The sequence below is a fragment of the Aedes aegypti genome, chromosome 1 (assembly GCF_002204515.2).
Source record: "Aedes aegypti strain LVP_AGWG chromosome 1, AaegL5.0 Primary Assembly, whole genome shotgun sequence".
NCBI classification, from domain to species: Eukaryota; Metazoa; Arthropoda; class Insecta; order Diptera; family Culicidae; genus Aedes; species Aedes aegypti.
This window is the reverse complement of record NC_035107.1, coordinates 241888995-241913504: the sequence shown is the minus strand read 5'-3', so window position 1 is coordinate 241913504 and position 24510 is coordinate 241888995. Positions and strand designations below refer to the sequence as shown.

Here is a 24510-nt window from a genome sequence, read left to right as displayed (position 1 = left end):
GGAACGCCAAGTTACACCAAGAACTCATTCGACAAGGATTTGAAAGGTGTAAATCGGATCCGTGCCTATATCGGAAATGCTCACATGGTTCTTGGTGCTACGTGTTAGTATATGTGGACGATTTTATTGTGGCAAGCAAGAGTATCCAGATGCTAGAAGAAGTTCCAATATCACTTAGAAAGTCGTTCGAGATCAGTGAGATGGGAGAAATTCATCACTACCTTGGTATGGAAGTTGAAAAGAATGAAGATGGAGATTATTTCTTAAGTCAGCGAAGATACATCAATGACATTATTATTTTGAGCGGATTGAATGAAGCTAAGGAATCCAATATTCCCTTAGACCCAGGATATGTCACCAAGGAAAATGAAGGGGAAGTATTACCAGACAACAGAAATTATCAAAAATTTATAGGAAAGCTGTTGTACGTTGCAATTAACACAAGACCGGATATTGCAACTGCAGTATCAATATTGCTGTGTGCGTTTGAAATGCAAATATCAAATGCGGGAACACCAAATGCGGTAAGATTTTCCACAAGGAATGCGATGTCAAAGATACATTTTTCTTGCTAGGTCGGCGGTGATTTAGAATATAGTTGCTAGGTGTCCTTTGATTGTTTTGTTTTACCGCATTTGGAGGATGTTTAGTCAAGCTTTGCAGCTCAAATGCAAACAGCAATATTGAGCAGGAATACAAGCCGACCTAATCAAGAGGACTGGATCGAACTGAAGCGAGTTATCCGGTATTTAAAGGGCACCAACAACTATCGGTTACGGTTAAGCAAGTTGACGGAACCAGAAGGAATTGTAGGTTATTCGGATGCTGATTGGGTTGAAAATAAAAGGGATCGAAAATCAAATAGTGGATACGTCTTCAAGATAAACGGAGGAACGGTAAGCTGGGCTTGTAGAAAACAGACATGCGTATCATTATCCACGGCTGAAGCAGAATTTATAGCACTATCGGAATCTGTACAAGAAGCATTGTGGCTAAAACAGCTACTGCGAAAATTGAATGGAAACCCAGAAAAGCTCGTTATCTTCGAAGACAATCAAAGCTGCTTAAAAATTGTTGAAACTGAAAAATTTAGTTCAAGAACCAAACATATTGCAACTAAGATTCATTTTGTGAGAGATCAAATCAAGAAAGGGAACATAACATGCGTCTATTGCCCGTCGGAAACCATGGCTGCCGATATACTTACGAAACCACTACCCAGAATCCGGACAGCAAAACTGGCAGAACTCATTGGCCTAACCAGTGTCGTCTAGGAGGAGTGTTGAAGTTTAGACGACAGTGATCATAGTAACCTAGCTTGATCGAAGAATCTATGACTTAATCTGAGTTTGTTCATTCGGCTTTCATTAAATACAGACCTATTTTAGTTTCATTGCGTGTTACTTATTACCAAGAATTTCCCATCCTACGGCGGTTATCTACGCCTTTGTGCCATATGTACTGCCTATTCTTCATTGCAATTACCTGGTCCTGGATGGCTACCGTCTCAGAGAAGAGGCCACTCCGCACAACCACGTGTTTGACGCCGCCTTATCGATGTGTGATGTGTGAGCTCCAGTTAATGGGGGTCTGTTCCATTCAGATCTTGCTTCCACGGACTTCCAGCATATTTCAAATTATCGCCTGCTGTTTGACATTTGTCAATAGGGTCGTAAAGCCCTGTCCCAATTTTAGTGTCAAACGCTTAAGTTTAGGCCAAAAGTACATGTTTACTCAATTTTTTAATGTTATCCGTTGGTTTAAGTCCAAAAAAAAATTTTTCATGTTTCTTTAGATTTTGTCACACCCCTTTGCTTAAACTCAAATTTTTGGTATATTTTGTTTTCCGTGTCCTTTCCGAAATGTCAGATAGGAACTACCCCAGTGTTCATACTAAAACCCCTGTGGTGTTTTTGTCGACTAAGCGAACGTCAAACATGATCAAAAGTGTCAAGGTTCATTTATGGACCCAATTTTTAAATTAAAGTTTAAATATGATATAGCCGTTATTTGAGCGGGAAAAATTGCTAAAGTAGTTGCCGTAACATGCTTTTTAATGTTATTAAACGTAAACAAGATTTCATTAAACATTGTAGGACCCTATTCCAGCTTCAGGTAGAAGATGTGGGTAGCTTTTGTACTTCTTTTCTGTTGAAAGCATTGGTTGAGGGCTCTGTTCAGATCTGATGCTGATAGTTGTAGACCGTAGGTATTGTGTGGAGATCTATTCTACTTTACCATCTCGTGTTGCATCAGCCTGATGACGTTTCTGTTTACTTCATACAACTGCAGTACCTTAAGAAGGTGCAAATACGGTAAAGAGTCAAATACCTTCGCGTAGTCGATGTACGTTATACTCAGATTCTTTTTCTGGTTGGCTTATCCCAGAATTACTGCATCTTCTTCTTCTTTCTGGCATTACGTCCCAACTGGGACAAAGCATGCTTCTCAGATTAGTGTTCTTATGAGCACTCCACAGTTATAAACGGAGAGCTTTCTTTGCCGATTGACCATTTTTGCATGTGTATATCGTGTGGCAGGTACGAAGATACTCTATGCCCTGGGAATCGAGAAAATTTCCTTTACGAAAAGATCCTCGACCAGTGGGATTCGAACCCATGACCCTCAGCATGGTCATGATTACTGCATTTATACTGACCTGATATGTGCAGCCTTGTCTGCACGTTGTTGGCGTCAGAATGGTATTGTACCCTCATCGGTGTTACTCACGAACTTTTTAAGGAACGCTATCAGTCTTTACGTTGCTGGGTTATCTGAGTTTTGATCCTTCGAAACATATGTGACACTCCTGGCAATGAGTTCTGCTAGCTGCGTGGAGTTACCTAGTACCATACTAAAGCATGCTACCTTCCGCCTATGGATCGTTGTTAATTACCACGACCGTGACCATGTCTCCAACTCCATTGCACCTTCGTTTTTTTTTCTGCTAACCACATCCCATCGCCGTAGTGTTCAGTGAGGTTCTTTGTGTAATGTCTGGAAGTCCCTCGTCAATGTCGGTCTTGTCGTTTCGAATGCGTCTGCAGAATTCTTTCTCGCTTATGTTGAATATCTGGTTTTGTTCTTTCCCTTCAAGTCAAGCTGGTGCGCAAAGTGAGGAAATCGCTCGCATTTCTGATTTATATCAGAATATCCGTTTCCTTCATCTTGTAGACATAATAGTAGCAAATCACGTACATATTCATCCCCGTAGTCCACAAGATCCGCTGATGTTATGATTATCGAATAGATAACTACTTCTATGGAGTTCTAAGACAGGCTTTCTTTTTTCAGTGAAAAGCACCAACTTTTTTTTTTTTTTTGCTAAAATGCATTGATATTGAGGTGTTTTTGTTGATGTTCTTGTACCGCTGGATTCGAACTCCAGAGATGTGTAACACTGTACGTATCTATTAATATAAAAAATCTGAACTTACCGTCAACCACAATAAACTATCTAGGATTCTAGGGAATGAACGACATGGCGGACAACAGACGTAAGCCGCAAATGCAATGTTCAACCCAGCACCTTGACCGCCTTCTTGGCAGCTTCATCGAGATCGTGAGCCGATTCGATCTTCAGTCCGGATTCCTTCAGTATCTTCTTGGCGGCATCCACATTCGTGCCTTCGAGCCTCACCACCAGTGGCACTTTCAGTCCAATGGTTTTGGTAGCATTAACGATTCCGTTGGCAATGGTGGCACAATTGACGATTCCTCCGAACACGTTCACCAGGATGGCCTTCACGTTCGGATCCGATGTGAGAATCTGGAAAGCTTTGAGCACCTGTTCCTCCTTCACGTTGCCGCCCACGTCCAGGAAGTTGGCTGGGCTTCCACCGTTCAGTTTGATAATGTCCATGGTGGCCATGGCCAAACCGGCGCCGTTCACCAAGCATCCAATATTACCCTCCATTGCGATGTAGTTCAGATTGTACTTGTGTGCTTCGATCTCCTTCGGATCGGTATCCTCGTGAACGTCCATCGCAAAGATGTCCTTCTGTCGGAACTGAGCATTGTCGTCAAAGTTCAACTTGGCATCCACGGAGATCACTCGGCCATCGTCCGTTTCCGCTAGGGGATTGATTTCGATCTGGGTGGCGTCTACCTTGACGAACAGATGATAAAGCTTTTCTATTTCCGCGGCTGCTTTCTGCACTAGCTCGCCTTTGAACTCGAGAAACCGGGCCACTTCTTCCGCCTGGGCGTGCGTGATTCCGTCCACAACCGACACCGGAATGGTTTTGATTTTATCGGGCGTTTCTTCGGCAACGGCTTCGATGTCCATGCCACCAGCGGGTGACGCGATCAGCACCGGGCCATTGTGCTCCCGGTCCATCACGATCGAGAGATACGTTTCGCGGACAATGTTGATGCTGTCCGCCACCATCACCTTCTTGACCATGATACCGTCCTTGGGGGTCTGCTTGGTGATCAACCGGTGGCCGACCATTTTCTCCACCAACGGAATCACTTGGGAGCGGCTGTAAGTAGGAAAATTCATAAGGTTAGTCACATTCGACAAGTCTGTAATTCTAAACCTTGCACCTTCAACTCTATACTGATATTTTGGGGTTCATTGGATCCAAGAAAGCTTGAAAAAATCACTGAGGACTGAGTAAGCTCAACGAAGTGACGAATCTGAGGTCACGAAAGCAAGGTTGACCTATATGTGCCCCCTTGCTCGAAACTATCCTGGTTAGAATTAAGCTATGTTTCGAGTGTCCTATATACGTGTTTGGAAGTTTCAGCTTACTTGGCTCAATTGCCTAAGCAAAGGGTTTAAAGTTTGTATGAAAAAAATGACCAAGTGCATGCGAACAAACGTTGTTTTTATCTCTAGGTGACGTTGTAGTTAACCCCCTAATACCCAACCCCGCCTTTAGACCGGGTACACTTTGGAATTTTGTGTATTTTTTCGTAGCTCGCAAATCAAAATGATTTTATTTTTGGCTTATACCTTGACTCATAACACGCATATAAGTTGTTTATGGCTTTTGAAACTTTTTTGTATTTTTAGAAATTGTTTGAAAAATTGCATTCTTATATAACCTACAAATGCCTGGGCTTCATTTAACGTGTAATATAAAAAATCGTACCTTTTATATTTTTCTACGATTAACCTATCACAAACGAAGAGCCTGGTGGTATTAAAATCATTTCAAACCTGTTTTTCCGTTAATTACACGGAAAATAAAATACGCTCCGAAAAAAAAAATAAAAATTTAATATTTTTAAAAATACCGTAACAATTTAATTTTTTATTATTGCCACAAATCAACAACTGGAAAAGGCTTCAAGAAAAATGAAAAAAGCTAGGGATGTTCAAAAATAAAAATTATAAAAATCAAAAACCAAAATTTAAAAATTTTCGAATAAAAATAAATAAATGCCCAAAACGTGTTTAGAACGATTTTAGATAACGAAAAATAATACTTAAATCGAAAATAAAAATTTGGGTATTAGAGGGTTAATGAATAATTATCATTCGTAAAATGAAGAATGTAAAGTTATGATCATCATTATAGAGTTTTGGCACTTCTCAGCAAAAAATGTTGGAAACGGACGTCCTCTAGGTGCCACATCTGCTTCAACTCCTCCGCCAAGTCGTGGTACTATGCTATCTTGTTGGAGAACGTTGATTGAACATTGTGGTCCAGCGGAACAACAATGTCGATGAATGCGCATAGAACTTTTGTTTTGCGGATAGCTCACGATCCTGACCACTTAGAGAGATGGCGTCTTTGGCAAAGTTGTTCAGTAGCTCAAGGACTATCATAATAAACGCTATGAAGTTTAAAATTTTGCCACCAGGCGGCGCTAGTGAGCATGAAACTTTTGTTTTGCGGATATCTCAGGATCCTGGCCACTTAGAAAGATGGCGCCTTCGGCAAACTTGTTCAGTAGATCAAGCGCTATTATTATAAACGCTATGAGGTTCAAAATTTTGCCACCAGGCGGCGCTAGTGAGCATAGAATTTTTGTTTTGCGGATAGCTCAGGATCATGGCCACTTAGAAAGATGGCGTCTTCGGCAAAGTTGTTCAGTTGCTCAATGACTATTATTATTCTAGCCAAGAGATCCGAGATTTTGCCACCAGGCGGCGCTAGTGAGCATAGAATTTTTGTTTTCCCGATAGCTCAGGATCCTGACCACTTAGAGAGATGGCGTTTTCGACAAACTTGTTCAGTAGATCAAGCGCTATTATTATAAACGCTATGAGGTTCAAAATTTTGCCACCGGGCGGCGCTAGTGAGCATAGAATTTTTGTTTTCTCGATACCTCCGGATCCTGACTACTTAGAGAGATGGCGTCTTCGACAAAGTTGTTCAGTAGCTCAAGGGCTATTATTATTAAACGCTATGAGGTTCAAAATTTTGCCACCAGGCGGCGCTAGTGAGCATGAAGCTTTTGTTATGCGGATATCTCAGGATCCTGGCCACATAGAAAGATGCCGTCTTCGGCAAAGTTGTTCAATAGCTCAAGGGCTATCATTATAGACGGTATGAGATTCGAAATTTTGCCACAAGGCGGCGCTAGTGAGCATAGAATTTTTGTTTTGCGGATAGCTCAGGATCCTGGCCACTTAGAAAGATGGCGTCTTCGGCAAAGTTGTTCAGTAGCTCAAGGACTATCATTATAAAAATTATGAGTTTCGAAATTTTGCCACCAGGCGGCGCTAATGAGCATAGAATTTTTGTTTTGCGGCTATCTCAGGATCCTGACCACTTAGTGAGATGGTGTCTTCGACAAAGTTGTTCAGTAGCTCATTATAAAAGTTATGAGATTCAAAATTCTGCCACCAGGCAGCGCTTGTGAGCACGAAACTTTGGTTTTGGATTATCTTTGGATCATAGCCACTTAGAAAGATGTCGCCTTCGGCAGAGTTGTTCAGTAGCTCAAAGACTATCATTATAATAGCTATGAGATTAGAAATTTTGCCACCAGGCGGCACTAGTGAGTATGAAACTTTTGTTTTGTGGTTATCTTAGGATCCTAGCCACTTAGAAAGATGGCGCCTTCGGCAAAGTTGTTCAGTAGCTCAAGCGCTATCATTATAGAAGCTATGAATTTCAAGTTTCCTCCACCAGGCGGCGCTAGTGAGCATATAATTTTTGTTTTGCGGATAGCTCTGGATTATGACTATTCAAAAAGGTTTCGTCTTGGGCAAAGTTGTTCATCAGCTCAAGGACTATCATTATAAAAGCTATGAGATTCAAAATTTTGCCACTAAACAACTTTGCATTTAAGCCACTAAACAACGTTAATTTAAGCCACTAAACAACTTTGCCGAAGACGGCATCTTTCTAAGTGGTCAGAATCCTGAGCTAAAAATTCTATGCTCACTAGCGCCATCTGGTGGCAAAATCTCGAATCTCTTGGCTAGAATAATGATAGTCCTTGAGCTACTAAACAACTTTGCAGAAGACGCTATCTTTCTAAGTGGCCAGGATCCTGAGCTATACGCAAAACAAAAATTTTATGCTCACTAGCGCCGCCTGGTGGCAAAATTTTGAATCTCATAACTTTTTTTATGATAGCGCTTGAGCTACTAAATAACTTTGCCGAAGGCGCCATCTTTCTAAATGGCTAGGATCCTAAGATAACCGTAAAACAAAAATTCTATGCTCACTAGCGCCGCCAGGTGGCACATTTTTGAATCTCATAGCTTTGATAATGATAGTCCTTGAGCTATTGAACAACTTTGTCGAAGACGCCATCTTTCTAGGTGGCCAGGATCCTGAGCTATCCGCAAAACAAAAATTCTATGCTCACTAACGCCGCCTGGTGGCAAAATTTCGAATCTCATAACATTTAAAATGATAGCGCTTGAGCTACTGAACAACTTTTCCGAAGGCGCCATCTCTCTAAGTGGCTTGGATCCTAAGATATCCGCAAAACAAAAGTTTCATGCTCACTAGCGCTGCCTGGTGGCAAATTTTTGAATCTCATAGCTTTTATAATGATAGTCCTTGAGCAATTGAACAACTTTGCCGAAGACGCCATCTTTCTAAGTGGCTAGGATCCTAAGATAACCGCAAAACAAAAGTTTCATGCTCACTAGCGCCGCCTGGTGGCAAAATCTCGAATTTCTTGACTAGAATAATGATAGTCCTTGAACTACTGAACAACTTTGCCGAAGACGCCATCTTTCTAAGTGGTCAGGATCCTGATATATACGCAAAACAATAGTTGCATGTACACTTGTACTGCCTGGTGGCGCAATTTCACTTAAGCAGTGTTGCCAGCTACGAGAAAAAATTTGAACCCTTCATGAAAAACTGGATTACAGTTGAAGAGTATTGCTATGTTGCTAAGCATTATATTTTTCTGCTCCGCTCAAGTTTGATGGTTTAGATCTTAAATTTATTCTTCTTAAACAGTGTTGCCAACCACATGAACATTTCTGATTCGGCAGACTGTATGGCACGCAACACTTCCTTCAACTTTGGTGAATATTCGGTATCGTTATCTTTGAATTTTTTTGGTATTTGCATATCACACCCCCATAAAATTGGCTCTTTTAATAACAATCGAGCAGTGTTGCCATCTATTATCAAAATATGAAAACTTGAACGGCCATTTTGGAAAGTTCTCAACCCATGCTTCAACTTTGCCGAATATGTCGAATCAGTATTTCCGCATCTAGACGTTGCATTTTTCAAAAACATAATAATAACCCTGATTTTTTTTACGACCCCCCGATAACGGTCGTAAAAAGAGGTTGGGGTGTACCCAAAATATTTCTCTGGAGAACGTTCTGTATTTTTTCCTGATTGATATCTTGAAAAACTCAGGGCTGGTAGCGACTTGTCGTCTTGAAAATAAAAACTTTAGAGACCTCTTGCTTGAAAACAATTATGAACCAAAACGAGGACTTACATGAATTATGTATACAAAAAGAAACCTAACAGGAATCACGACATGGAAGTTAGATTCCCAAGTTGAATAGCCATTTTTATAAAACTATATATAAAACTTTCTTGGAATTACTCGTGACATTACAAGTAATACTGCTACAAACCTACTGTAATCGATTCACTGTGACCATCAAAGTGGTCAAATAAAAGCTTGATCAATACAGCGGTCGGCTAACCGAGCGTAAAGGAGAGTAAAAAGGCACTGTTCGATGTATGAATGAATTAAGAACCAAAACAAAATTGGAACAAGCTTCTTAGAATCAGGCAAATGAGTATTCCAAAGTTTATTTACTGTTCTGCGCATTTTTTCCGTTAATTTAAAGCTAAAAAGTAGTGGGCAACCTAAATCTAATATCTAGTTTAACTTAGTGCTAGTTCATGCAAAATAAGCTTAAAATCTATAGAACGGAGGTAAGGGAAATACTTCTAAAATTGAGAGTTTCTAATCTTTAGTATATCTACAAAAATTATTAAGCCCGAGTCACCGTGATAAGCCCCAACCGTCTGAAGGTCACCAAAAATTGTAAGTGATTGCAAAATAATGAATTCAGTATTATTCTAATGAAATAAATTTAGCTTTTAGCTTACCCACATACAAAACGGTTTGCTCAAAGGAGTTTAAGAAGCTTCCCCCCACAACACTGAAAGAACTACTATACTTTTGATAAAATTATGATTAGAATTTTGTTGATAAATTGCTAAGATAACTGAAAACAATTACAATCTCTGAGTAATGTCATACAAGACGTTTCGAAGAACTTCTTTGATCCAGTTCGGACTGAATCCCTTAAAGAACTATCTATGAATAATCGGAGCAATAACTGTAATAATTGCTGTAGTATTAATTTTGTGTAGTAGTTTTGAACAATCCATGGAGATTTGATATTTTAATTGATTTTTTTTTGTTTTGAGAAATCTTTGAACCGCAGCAATAATATTTTGATGAAATGCTGGAGAAATGCCGTGCAAAAGTTCTGGAGGAACTTATTAATGAATCCCAGGTCAAATTTTTATTTATCGAAGAATCCTTGGAAAGGTTTATAATACATTTCATCGATTTCTGAGAGTAAACGTAGATGAATTTCAAAAAAGAATCCAAATGAAAATGCGTAGGAATTATTGAAGGGTTCCTTGGAAAAATGTCGAAACGTTTTTTATTTAAAAAAAACTCATGAACAAAATGAGAACCTGAAGGATCTGTGGAAAATCTTCTAGAAGTAACAACAGGAGATCTCTGTGAAAAAATCAGTGGAAAAGCATTTGGAGGAAATCCTGGGATAATCGCTAGGATTTTTTTCAGAGTTATCTCTGTGAAAATGACAGCAGTTTTTTTTTATTCTGGAATAAATGTTTGTGGAAGCATTGGAGTGCTCTAGCATTTTCTGAACCAAGTTCTAAAACAATTCATTCAAGCATTCATTAAAAAATCGCTGGTAGCATTACTGTAAGTATTCCAGAAGAATTAGGAAGAAAATTTGGAATGTTTACACCTATGTTTCATATGCTTATGAACGACACCCAACTAGAACTTTACTTGCCTTTACCAACATGGCAATCATATGTTCTGATTACTTGTCTAAACATGTTTTATGCTGAATAAATAAAAATCGTCGAAAGGATCAAACATGTCGGCTAGCGTTTTGATAGCGGCGCAGCCGAAATTTTTGGTTTGAAAAGATTTTGTGCCACAAAAACGACATTTCTACCATATTCTACCATGTACTACTGCTTCAAAATAATTTCCCTGAGTGTAGCCAAAATTCCCTGAGAATTCCAGGTTTTTTCCAGGTTGATTAAAATTCCCTGATAGGGTTTCGTTCTACTTCGTCGTAAGACCTACTATTCGTCGTATCAAACTTAAAATATTTCACTACGGCGGATATTTCAACTAACCTGCAATATAGATTCATTTTCCAAATGTAATTTTGTGAAAGTTTTTATGATTCGTCCACCTGTACACAAAAAATGCAATGAAACTACTGTATTTCGATAAATAACTTCAGTTCAATTATCCACTTTACACTTTTTCACCGAAATCGCATGGACGAACACGATTTGCGAGAATTGCTTAGCGATCGACATCAGTCACACCACTTTCCAACACAACTTTCTTCCCGCCCCCGTGGATGACTTACTTCGCCGGGCACTTATTTTCACTATGGAAAACCTTCGTACTTCTTCACTGAAGGATTTAATTCCAATCACACGCCGTAAAACTTCAATAAATCCCCAAATTTCACGAAATTTCCTCAACCGCCGCGTATAATTGAGAATGTAAACAAAGTTCAATCCGTCGTACTGAGAAAAAAAACTTGTGTGCATCAATGTGTTCGCGACGCTCGACGTAAAAATACGGTTCCTTTGATTGTGTTGTTTTCGCTGTACTGTGAGCAAATGCCATAATTGTACGGTCAAAAGGAATTGTGTTCATATGTTTGGGATGAATTTTGATGACGAACAATTAATTTTAAAGGAAATTAGTATATTCCACCATGCTGAAGGAATGGAGGGAGATGCCCGTAGATTTATATATTCTAGTAAAACATTTTATTATAGCGTTGATGTATTGTGTTTTAACCACTCAATACATCATAGTGAGCCGTAAGTTGTGGGACGAATCTGGAAACTGATTGCGACGGAGTTGAAAACGATACGACGGATTGAGAATACGGTAAGATGCATTTTATTTGTATTATTTCCAAAAAGAGATCAAGATTTATCAAAATGTTATTGTAAAAAGCTAAAGCCGTTTTGAGAAAGAGTTGTTTGGCATCGGTTTGTATCAGCATCATTCACTGCAATACTGGGAATATTGCAGTTCCCATGATCAATGCTTAATACGATGGATACTAGCACATCACCCTAATTCCAGGTTTTCCAGGTAGTAGACACCCTGCTATTGTATGTAGTTCTGGAGTGATTTGTTAGGAAATGTGAAAATTATCACAGGGTTACATTAATGCCGAAGCCTTGCTGGATTTTTGAACATATTTGCCAAAGAATAGTATTGCTTTCATTGAGAAATTACATCATGAACAACTTTCCTGGAGATTTGTTGGGTCTAATTGTGCAGAATATAATAAAATATCAAGAAAACTGAGTAAAAATTCTATGATAAATCTTCACTAGAATTTTCAAATATATTCAGTTTGGAATTCTCAAAGAAATTTGAAAAATGTTTGAAAGAAATTCTTGAGAATTTTCTAGAGATGTTCCGAGAGTAATTCTTGGAAAAATCTCCTAAAAAATCTGAAGGAATTATTGGAGGAATGATACCAATTGTTGATTTTTTTATGAACTGTCTCGAGCAATCCCTTAACATTAGGAACCTGTAAAAGGATTTGAAAAAAAAAATGCTGAAATAATTTTGGGACATTCCTGAAAAAAAAAAACATGGAAGGAACACTTGATATTTTTTTGGGAATCCAGGGAGAAACTTCTTTGAACTGCCTGAGTAATTTGGCAGCAATTCTTAAAAAAAAATCTTTTAACAATGTACGGGTCTTTTCCCAGCATATCTATCTTTTTCTAGAATAATGTTTACTCAAATTTCCCTTAAGAAAATCTTAGTTCATTAGAAAGCATTATTAAGGAACCTGAATTATAGTTTTCACCGGAATTTTCTTCTTCCCTGTCTTTTTTTCCTGAGATCACCAGCTTTATATCGGAGTTTTTAACTCAACAATAATGTCAAAAAATGGATTCTATTTGGAAGACTGAGTGAAGTTGTCTAAATAATTGAAAATTTTCAAGTACAAGACATCGGAAGACATTTTTCTGTGATATTGGCGGACATTTAAAAAATCACCTGGCATCCCTGCTTCGAAGCGAGTCAATGTCTCAGTCAGTGATGCCACATACTCAGATTTATCTGTAATTACACAGATTTTTTCCTGTTCTTGTCTACAGATATCTGTGATCACAGATCACAGATATTTTAGATAAAAAAGATTTTTAAGGTTTTTGTATATTTCACGAGTTTAGGACAAAATTTTGGAAGATATAAAGCAGAATTGCCATTACTCTGTTGAGTTTTTTCTAAAAAAAACTTAAGTTTGTTTAAACTTTAAGAAACAATTATGCATCTTTAACTAACTTTTAGTAAAATTAGCTAAAATTACTAATGGTTGATATGCCAAATACAGTTATAATACGTTTTTAAAGGTTTTTTTTTTTATCTTAAAAAAATAAATTTTGGATTTTTGCACAATACAGATTTTTACCAAGATTTTTGGAAGTTAACCTAAGATAAAAAATATTTTTTCGACCGAAAACACAGATGAGATTCGAAAAAAATGTGGCAACACTGGTCTCAGTCACCATCTGATACTGACGGTGGATGGATGCACTGAAACAAGCGTTGCAGTAGGGTCAGTGTTCCCTTAGTGGACAGTCCCCTATAGTCGCACTAGTGGCTTTTTACGGCCGTTTTGCTATGAATCTTTTCAAAATATTTTTTGACATGAAGGTCAGGAGCTATTTATCTAAGTACCATTGATACACAGCTTGATTTTGTTCAAAAAATGATCGAAATAATTAGTTTTGCCTAAAATTTGAGCTCCCTTGCGCCTATAGTTAACCTATTGTTCCTATAGTAGCACTACTGAGAGAAACTATTTTTTATTATACGAAATAATTAACAAATTAAGTACTTTTTTCACATCAAACGAAAGCTTTTGATCCACACTTTGAAGGAAAAATATAAAAGCTTTGTAAAAATACGGTTTTGATTAGTATTTTTCCAACGCCGTGATACTATAGGAACAGAAATTAGAAATAGTGCTACTATAGGCACATGTATTCCTATAGTGGCACAAGCGATAATAAATGCAAACATATGAATTTTCGCAGTTTTCATATTTTTCCCACAAAACCAAGATAAAAAGTTTTCAGATGATGTAAAAATAATGACGCTAGCGTTATTTTTCGATTTTATACGAATATTTGTTCTTAGCTATGCGGTTTTTGGTACATCGACCCTAATGAGAACCATGAACGTGTTTTCAAATTTACTATTCCAACCACAATTGAGCTATCATGAACGCTTTTTATTTGCGTTTTGTTCCCTCTCAATCCAACCGCGTCGATAGCCGAGCGGCTAGCGTTCGCGCTTGACAATCGCCAGATCCTCGGTTCAATTCTGGTCTGCTGCAAGTTTTTAACCACGATATAATATTTTTTACTATACAAATGGTGCCATGGTAAAATTGAATGCACAAAATATTCTAAATAAATGCGAATTTAGTCTGCACAAATCAAGTGGCGTTGTGTATTTAATTTAACCCTCTGATATAGTATTTTCAACCGCAACGCTGTTCTCAGTGTGTGCTCCCCAAAGCACGGTCTTCCGTGCGGCGTCTTCAGGGTGGCCACCGATTTAGAAATTCCCGCTTTTTTCTCGGTTTTCCCGGTATATTTTACATAATTTTCCCGGTTTTTCATCTATTCTTTCGAACAACTTTAATTGAGTTTTTCTGTATCACAAATCGTTTCTATGAAAAGCACTGCATCATTTTTTTTGAATTGGTTTGAAAATTTTTATTGTTTTTTTTCATAGTAATTTAATTTTTTATCAATAGTTTCACTATTGGAACAATAAGTTGTCCTAATCTATATGGAATCTTATTCCGAAAACTATGGCTATGGTATTCATCTGAATCGATTTGTCTCGCGTACATCGAAAATCAATGGAGCACTGGAGCTATCTATCATAGGAAAGAGATGGTTAATTGTGCTAATAAAACAGATCCTACTCTAGAAACGACGGGGATTTAATTTTAATGCTAGTTGATCCATATTTACCAACAATATGTCCTTTAAGCCAAACTTTGAATTGACAAGTTTATGTTTTAAGATCTACAGAATCATCAACCGTTCGCGGTGAAGATTTGATGGATTGTTTGCATTCTGGTAATGATAAAACGATCACAATTTCAGCTCAGAGCTCTGTTTGGTTCTCAAGACTCGTGCTCTTGAAATTTCTAGGGTTGGCTTTGGCTTATCATCATCTTAAGTGCATCTTAATGCTGAATTTCAGATATTTGGCCGACAAAAGCCCCAGGTATCTAAGTAAATCATGAAGATGCCCAAGTGGTTCTTTACCGTAATTGAAATTATTTCAATTCTTAATCCTCTGAATTTTCTTCATAAAAATAAAGAGTTCTCCAAAGCAAATAAGTTTAAGGTATGGATGAAACAAGGCCACACATGTAGAAGCACTTACCTAGGGCTCGCTCACAATTTAAATAACACCGGAAATGGTCATTTTTGACATCCACACACTCTCTCGTAATGCTTTTTGTATGAATATTCTACACATTTTATACGAGCTGTAACAGCTTAATCGTTATTAAAATCGTAAATGAGCCCTTATTCAAAACTTTGTCGATTAGATCACTAGTGACATATTAACCCTTTCTTTCCCACGAGGTTTTTCGTAGTTTGAAAATAGAAAATGTGATATCTGGATAAACCACCAGAACACAACATGTAAAGTTTTACTCGAAAATATGAATGGAACTGAAAAAAATATGTATTTTGATGGATCACCTGTGATCCATTGGGAAGATGACTGCAACTAGGGTAAGAAAGAGGCATCAATATTTGTTTCATTTTATTGTTTTTACTCATACATTCTATTTGAACTGTGTGATCTGCACACCTATCGTCAATTCTGGGGGAAAATAAAAAACTGGGTAGAAGTTTGTGTCTTTTTTGAGACACAAGCAAACATCACACTTAGTGCATTTAAATGAACTGAATGATTATTGATATATGCTTCTTCTTCTTCTTGGCATTAACTTCCCCACTGGGACAGAGCCGGCTACTCAGCGTAGTGTTCTAAGATCACTTCCACAGTTATTAACTGAGAGCTTTCTTTGCCTAAATTGCCATTTTTGCATTCGTATATCGTGTGGCAGGTACGATGATACTCTATGCCCAGGGAAGTCAAGGAAATTTCCATTACGAAAAGATCCTGGACCGACCGGGAATCGAAACCAGACACCTTCAGCATGGCTTTGCTTTGTAGCCGCGGACGCTAACCACTCGGCTAAGGAAGGCCCCTTATTGATATATGCACAGTATGTATTCAACGGGCCAATGTTCTACTCCGTCATACCGTGCTTATAGCTATTTCTGAGTATGTTGGTTTGTTGATCGTCCTCAACGTCTTACAATTTTCTTTCCAACTTAAAATCATTTTCCAAGACATGATGATAGTTATATTTTTGAAAAGAGAGGTTAGAACAGAATTGACGAAAATGTCGTTTTATTCCCAATGGATCACCAGTGATCCACCTAACTTTCCACAAAATCAATAGTTTTGTGTAGAGAATATTCAAAAAACTCTACCACTGAATCTTGGAAAAATAATTCAATTGAGCTTGTTTTTATTTTTGTTTAGTGAAAATTATGTTTATATTTCGAAATATAGAAGTTTGAAATACCACTTTATTTAAATTAGAAAAAAAATGCTGACTTTACTTCGGTTATTGTGCTATAACTAAAAATCCAAGTGATTATTTTTGATGAAACTTTGTACATTATTTCATGAAACATATGTGAACATGTGGTGAAAAAATGGATATGATCTAACTTGTACAGTTTATATACGACATACGCAAAGTGGTGGATCACCTGTGCTACCATGGGAAGGAAAGGGTTAAAAGCATTTATAAATAGAAGTGTTTTCCAGATAAGTTGTATTGAGCTAAGATATTGAGTATTGAGATAAGATATTGAGCAATTACAGAAGAATGCTAAACCAATCTGCAATAAGTAATTCAACTTCGATTCAAAACGTGAGTACAAAAATATATATAGAAAAATTCAAAAAATCGCCCTGACAGTGCGAGGACGAAAATAAAAAAAAATGTTTCGAAGCATTGCTAACAGAGAAAAGAGTGAAACATTTTTAAGAAATATGGTGTAGCATAGAAGAAATTGGATTATGAATGTTTGAAAGCAACTGGTTCAAAATTGCGGATGCCTCATGAAAATATCATTAAACATAACTACTTTCTATATCTTATTTTGGAGGTTAGTTTGTAGATTACTGCTTGAAGATGTTCGTTCCCGTCGTTCCCGGGTTTTCCCGTCTTTTTCCCGGTGGATCCAAAATCCCGTCTTTTTCCCGCTTTTCCCGTTTTCCCGGTTCGGTGGCCACCCTGCCGTCTTCTAGTGGGTGGACGGTTTTTTATTGTGGAAGGGCTGGGAAACGAACTTATGAATATCCGCTTATGAAGCGAATGTGTAACCTCTTGAAAATTTGAGGTTTGGCTTCAACGCATCTTCACCTTAACCGAGATTTGCACAGCTGAGATCGGTATTCTGATTTAAGTATTGTACACACTTAATCGTCCCCTTGATGCTACAACTAGATAACTCGAAAATCCAAATTTCGAGCTTTTCAACAATGAAAGTTTGACCATTTCATAAGATAATGATTAATCATAGAGACTATGATTGAAAAGTAATCTTTGACTTATTTACTTTGAATCACACACTTATGATCTGTGATTATCTGGGGGATTTAATCAAGCTTTATGTTTCGACAAATTGAACTATAGAAATTTCGAACTACCTAGTTGTAGCATTAAGGAGACGATATATCAATCTTGGTACCTAAAGCGCTGCCTAGAGGTAAAATCATAAACTGACGATTTTACACGTACATTTGCTGTGAGAAAAAAAATTAAAAACTTTGAATCATCTGCGTGGCGCTTCCCGCGAATAAAATGAATTGAAACTTTCAGTAAGTGTTAATTGGTCTGCTAATTATCAGTTGAAGGTGTAAGGTTCCTGATTTCCTGATTTCATGGATATTGACCCGATCTAATGAGCACATCTGGTTTTGAGCCAATCAGTTTGATTCAGCCAAACTCCCGCCTGTTGTTCGTGGCTTCTTGGGCACGTCAGGAGTTAATCATCAATATTAACCTCCTTTTCCCGAGCAGCCTAGATAGCCGCGTAGTGTCGGTAGCGGTTGTTTCAACTGGCTAAGAATTAACACTACGGACTGCCTGTTCCGGTGGTAAAAGTCCACCTCACAGGTGACCCCTAATTTATGGTGTGATGCGTACCGTGCCTAAGAATGAATGGTTAGGGAGGTCTAAATAAAACCTAACCGCAAACGGAGCCTGTGGGGTACCAGGGCGCCCTCCACAGTATTGAGTCCTTCCTGTGCTACCCGGAGCAATGGTGCAGGTGACCTTGTGTTTCTCCGAGATAATCGGCTGCCCTTCTTCAGTCTCTATCTTGAGGCTTAATAAGGGTGGGATTATGAATATGTTGACATTTAATTTAAATTATCACCTATATGGATTCGCATTATGCGTTTTACACAGTGTATTCTGTGCTCTTTCGCCTTTGGCGACTTTAAATAGATACCGATCTGGTTTTTTCGTTGCTGGTCTTTTTCGTGCTGAGATTGCAAAAAGCTTAATCCTGCCTAGTTTGGGTAGTGGCTACGGTTAGGTTAGCTCAGATCAATCTTCAGCATAAAAGAACAGCAACGATCAATCTTTGCAGACTCATGCAAAATGGTGCAGCCCAAGTGGCGCTAGTTCAAGAACCCTACTTTCGTAGAGGGAACTTCTATCTAGGTAACCTTGTGGACCCAGTTTTTGCTACTTTTAGCAAGCTTGAAATGGCAAACTCGCGCTCCATGCCCCGCGCATGCGTGCTCGTAAATAAAGCAATCGTTGCTACACTCATTTCTGAGTTGACGACCAGAGATGTATGTGCTGTCACAATTGATGTTTCTGTTGGTGACCTCAACAGGAAATACGTCTATTGTTCGGTATATTTACCACATGATGAACCATCCCCAACGGATGACTTCAAACGAGTTGTCGTACACTGCGTAACAAAAGGCCTTCCGCTGATTGTGGGCAGTGATGCCAATGCTCATCACATCATCTGGGGCAGCTCGGATATCAATTTGAGAGGCTCCAGTCTGATGGAATACTTAAGTAGTACAGACCTTGGATTACTTAACATAGGCAATCGCCCAACCTTCATGGTTTCTAATAGAGAAGAAGTGTTAGACATAACGCTCTGCTCGAATAGAATCAGTCACGAGTTGACGAATTGGCATGTATCAGATGAGGAATCATTATCTGATCATCGCTACATCTTCTTTGAACATTCAAATGTAACTGCGCAGACTTTGCGTTTTAGGAATCCCCGGTCAACAAACTGGGAACTCTACATTGAATTGGTTGCGACCAAATTTCATGGATATTCTCCGTCCATTGAAAATCCAAGTGATCTGGATGATGCCGTTGATACTACAACATCCTACATTATGGAAGCTTTTGAAGAAGCATGTCCTCTGCGGTCTGTAAAAACTACAAGAGGGACTCCATGGTGGAATTCCGATCTGACTAGACTCAGGAGACAATGTAGAAGGAGTTGGAACATACGCCGTTCAGCTGGATCAGAGTCGTTCAAGTCAGCTCGCAAGGCTTACAAGAAGGCTCTTCGTTCTGCTGAACGATCCGGCTGGAAAAACCTTTGTACAAATGTTTCCAGTTTGAGTGAAGTCAGTCGGTTGAACAAAATTCTTGCAAAATCTAAGGATTTCCAAGTGAACGAAATTCGCTTACCTAATGGTGACTTTACTTCTTCCGATGAAGAAGTTTTAGAATGTTTATTCAATACACACTTCCCCGGATGTGTGGACATAGCATCTACGGATGAACCAAATGTCTTTCCATGTAGTTACGAGTCTCTGGCCTCGGCTCGCAGTATCGTAACTACTGAATCGATTCAATGGGCACTTAATAGTTTTGCTCCTTTCAAATCTCCAGGAGCGGATGGGATTTATCCTGTTCTGCTCCAAAAGGGATTTGAGTCTATCAAACATGTGTTGAAAAAGCTACTTGTAAGCAGTTTTGCTACCGGGTACATTCCCAAATCCTGGCGTGATATTACTGTAAAGTTTATACCAAAAAGAGGACGTGCGTCGTATGAGGAAGCAAAGAGTTTTAGACCAATCAGTCTGACCTCTTTTCTTCTGAAATGTCTGGAACGCATTATCGATCATCACATCCGTGATGTTTATTTGGCAAACATGCCTCTTCATGTGAATCAACATGCTTACCAATCTGGAAAGTCCACTGTGACTCTTTTACACAAAGTTGTATACGATATCGAGAAAGCATTCGCTCAGAAGCAATCGTGCTTGGGTGTTTTCTTGGATATTGAGGGTGCCTTTGATAACGTGTCTTTCGATGCCATATTGGAAGCCGCACGAAACCATGGGCTACCTACAATGATTACCAATTGGATTCATCAAATGCTCAAAAACCGATATCTCTTCTCGACATTGCGTCAAGCAGCGATTCGAAAATTGAGTGTTTGCGGATGCCCCCAAGGGGAAGTCTTGTCACCACTTTTGTGGAATCTCGTAGCAGATACGCTATTGAGGCAACTCAATAATTGCGGTTTTCCAACTTATGGATTTGCCGACGACTATCTAGCTCTGATAGTTGGTATGTGCATAAGCACCCTATTCGACCTGATGCAAAGTGCTCTTCAGGTAATCGAGAGTTGGTGTCGCCAATATGGCCTTTCGGTTAACCCGAATAAAACATCTATTGTTCTTTTTACGGAAAGACGAAACCGCGATGGAATTCGACCTTTACGTCTTTTTGGCACTGATATTAATGTGACTGATCAAGTAAAGTATGTCGGAGTCATTCTAGATTCCAAACTTTCATGGACAGCTCACATTGATTTCAGTGTCAAAAAAAGCATATATGGCCTTCGGTCAATGCCGGCGAACCTTTGGTAAAACTTGGGGCCTCAAACCCAAATATATCAAATGGATTTACACAACAGTTGTTCGACCAATATTGGCATATGGATGTCTTGTGTGGTGGCAAAAGGGCGAAGTGAGAACAATCCAATCAAAATTGGGCCATCTCCAAAGGATGTGCTTGATGGCGATGTCTGGTGCGTTCTCTACAACTTCCACAGCAGCGCTCGAGGCCCTTTTCGACGTTGCGCCACTACACATATATCTTAAACAAGAAGCACTTTCTTGCTCTTACCGTTTATGGGTACTGGATCTACTGGAGAAAAATCCAGTGAATCGTAGATCTACACACACTTCGTTGTTTCCACTTTTGGTGAATTGGGACAAAATTGTCCTTGCTCCAAGTGATCTCACAATTGCTTGTAACTTTCCTTACAGGACATTTACCACACAATTCCCTTCACGGGAAGAGTGGACGTCTGGCTATTTGGAAAGAAGTATATCAAACAATATAGTATGTTACACTGATGGCTCCCTTCTTGAAGGTAGAGCTGGTGCAGGAGTATATTCTCGTGAGCTAAGGCTGAATCAGTTTTACTCACTTGGTAGAAACTGCACCGTTTTTCAGGCGGAAATATTTGCTCTTATGTGTGGAGTGCAATCAGCACTTCAACAGCGCGTAATGGGTAAAGTCATATACTTCTGTTCAGATAGTCAGGCTGCTATAAAAGCTCTCGCTTCGGCCAACTCAAGGTCGAAGCTTGTTATCGCATGTCGAACTCAAATTGAGGAACTGAATTCAGTCAACTCTGTAAACCTTGTATGGGTACCTGGCCATTCTTCCATCGCTGGAAATGAATTGGCTGATGAGCTAGCTCGCGATGGAGCATCGCATGACTTCATTGGCCCTGAGCCGGCTATTCCAATTTCGAAGTGCTGGGTGAAGCTTCAGATAAACTCTTGGGCGGCAACTCAGCACAAGCAATATTGGAATAGTTTGGAGTCGTGTCGTCAAACAAAATTGTACATTACTGAGCCATCTTCAAGGGTGGCGAAGTATTTAACAAATCTGTCAAAGCAGAATTGCAGTCTCTTGGTCAGAGCGTTGACAGGCCACTGCCGACTCAACTATCACATGGCAAATATTCAGCGTGCTGACTCATTTGTGTGTGATAGTTGTGACTCCGATTATGGAACTTCGTATCACCTGATATGTAACTGTCCAGTTTTTGCGCAAATGCGATTCCAATTACTTGGTAAACACTTATTAAGTGAAACTGAATACAGAAGCCTGAATCTTCAGGACATCCTGTTATTCTTAACCCGCTGTGGTAATGAGCTATAGGCTCTCTTTACGCTCATGCGTTTTGCAGTGCCCTTTTTAGGGCGCTGTTCGAACCCATTGTGGTATGGAGCTACATGCTCTCATTTCGCTTATGCGATCTTCCCTCTTCAAGGGACCCCACTCCTATTTCCTCCCATCTTTCCCTTCCCTTTCCTCTCCCATCGGGTAGATGATGAAATAGGCTCAAATATGGCAATGGCACAAATCTCCCAACTGGTGGGGAACGTGCCTTTGGAGCCGGCCTTCTGATACCTGATATGATTGAAAAGTAATCTTTGACTTATTTACTTTGAATCACACACTTATGATCTGTGATTATCTGGGGGATTTAATCAAGCTTTATGTTTCGACAAATTGAACTATAGAAATTTCGAACTACCTAGTTGTAGCATTAAGGAGACGATATATCAATCTTGGTACCTAAAGCGCTGCCTAGAGGTAAAATCATAAACTGACGATTTTACACGTACATTTGCTGTGAGAAAAAAAATTAAAAACTTTGAATCATCTGCGTGGCGCTTCCCGCGAATAAAATGAATTGAAACTTTCAGTAAGTGTTAATTGGTCTGCTAATTATCAGTTGAAGGTGTAAGGTTCCTGATTTCCTGATTTCATGGATATTGACCCGATCTAATGAGCACATCTGGTTTTGAGCCAATCAGTTTGATTCAGCCAAACTGCACATCCATCATGATCTGTTCAATTTGATTTGTTTGCAAAAGCGTCGCTCCCGCCTGTTTACTTACTCCTTAGTGATATGGACGCCTCCTTTGAAGCCGTTATCAAAATGACCTTTGCCCCGGCCGCCAGCGAGAATTTGTGCTTTGACGACATACTCGTTTACATCTGCGGAGGCATATTAAAATATAGATCAATACATACGCACAAATCAGACTGCCAATCAATACTTACTGAAATCTTGGAGAACGCTTTCGTCCTTCTTGCCTTCGAGCACTCGGAAGGCCTGTATCGCCACTCCACTCTCGGCCAGCAGCTTCTTGCTTTGGTATTCCAGCAGGTTCAAATGCCGAGCGGACAGGTTCAAGCTCTGGAGAAAGGGTTTCCTGGCAAGCAGCTTCGCCGACAGTTTGGACAATGCTAGTGAAGTCATCCTCGCTTGGGCACCTGTGGATCAGTAGTACAAAAGCGAAGACTATAATGCGAGACTGGACTGGGCGCTGTGATAATCGACCTTATGAATGGGGAGCTCAAATGAGCAATATTGTGCCTCTGTAATCTACATTATCTCTATCTTGCACATTATGTACCGTTTTGCCATAGGCGGTTTCGGAATCAGTTCAATAGGCGATACATGTGACACAGAAAATAAAAATCAATGTCGTGGCGCTCAACTGTACAATGAAATATATGCCACAAATAAACACACGTAACACTTAGAACGAATTATTATCAATTTTATCACAGTTTACACCATCGTCATTTGGCCAACATATTGCCTACAGTTCCCATAAATCAATCTGGCAAAACCTCTACAACCATTTTTTTTGCAAGTGCAAGGTTTGTTCTAAAATAAGCTATTAATACGCACATTTTCAATTCTTGGATGACTTTTCTAAGATTTTATTGCTGGGACACCCAAAATTGCATAGCTGTTTAGGTAAATTCTCTCTCATTTGAGCGCGATTGGCTTCGCATATCTCGATAACCAGTTTCGAAAGGGTCAAGCTTGAATCTATTACGAAACCATTGTTTTGAAGCGGCATGCGGGTTCGCGTTTTGTTTCGGCACGATTTTCCATTGTGATACATCAATTCCTATTGATTTTTTCACGTGGTAGTTACTGTTGATTCCCAGTTGAGTTATTAAATTGAAAGCGAATCAATTTAGACTTACCTTCACAATATAATTGAGATTACAAGACACAACACAATCAGCACGAAAGATGCGAGGAAACGATGAGGTTTGTTGTTGAACTGAAGAATATGACAGAACGAGCTTCAAAGGGGCGTCCATTAATTACGAAACGCTCGAACGGAAAACATGATTGAGCTTTATGAGCTTTTTTTGTTTTCATAAGCTTTCAAACGAGCAATGGGCTAACATCGAGGACCTTGTACACGAATGCGCGCTAACCAGGGTGGGTGTACGGCTGTCAAATACAAACATAGCTCGCCTAACAATCATCTCTCGGGCGGGCCGTCCCAAACAGCATCATCTCTCACGCGGGCCGACCCAAACAGCACAGGTCGAACGCGGGCCATGCCAGGCAGCAAATGCTGATGCATTTCAACACTCAAACAGCGGGATGCTTAGCAGCGTTGTGAGCCAAACGAATACACCCACCAAACATGAACGGTAGGCGCATCTCGTTGCGTATACCCCCCCCCCTGGCGCTAACCTGAAACTACTACACGGAAAAAACAGTTTACCTAATTATTGAGTTGACTTTACTCAAAATTAAGTATATCGATTATTCTCTCAACTCAAAATCTCTCGGTATTCTCTCTCTTCCCCACCAA

The 24510-nt window shown here is 39.3% G+C and overlaps 1 protein-coding gene across 2 annotated transcripts; it reads right to left on the bottom strand.

Annotated features, from left to right (window-relative positions):
* Positions 1-3308: 3308 nt before the first annotated feature.
* Positions 3309-24027, bottom strand: LOC5566668 (succinate--CoA ligase [GDP-forming] subunit beta, mitochondrial). Of its 2 annotated transcripts, none has more exons than XM_011494986.2 (4): positions 23885-24027; positions 22943-23155; positions 22777-22876; positions 3309-4484 (listed from the first exon to the last, which is right to left on the bottom strand). In XM_011494986.2, exons 2-4 carry the CDS (start codon positions 23139-23141, stop codon positions 3518-3520), a joined length of 1266 nt encoding a protein of 421 aa, XP_011493288.2. In that variant the 5' UTR covers positions 23142-23155; positions 23885-24027; the 3' UTR covers positions 3309-3517. The 2 variants fall into 2 exon arrangements, with proteins under 2 accessions (XP_011493288.2, XP_021693043.1); XM_021837351.1 differs by lacking the exon at positions 23885-24027 and adding an exon at positions 23223-23337.
* Positions 24028-24510: the final 483 nt, after the last annotated feature.

Excerpts from the sequence above, each read along its gene's own strand:
- LOC5566668 (XM_011494986.2), bottom strand. The coding sequence starts at position 23,141 with ATGACTTCACTAGCATTGTCCAAACTGTCGGCGAAGCTGCTTGCCAGG. Across the intron at positions 22,877-22,942 it reads AAGCGTTCTCCAAGATTTCA|ATGTAAACGAGTATGTCGTC; the intron begins GTAAGTATTGAT and ends ATGCCTCCGCAG. Across the intron at positions 4,485-22,776 it reads GGCGTCCATATCACTAAGGA|CCGCTCCCAAGTGATTCCGT; the intron begins GTAAGTAAACAG and ends TCCTACTTACAG.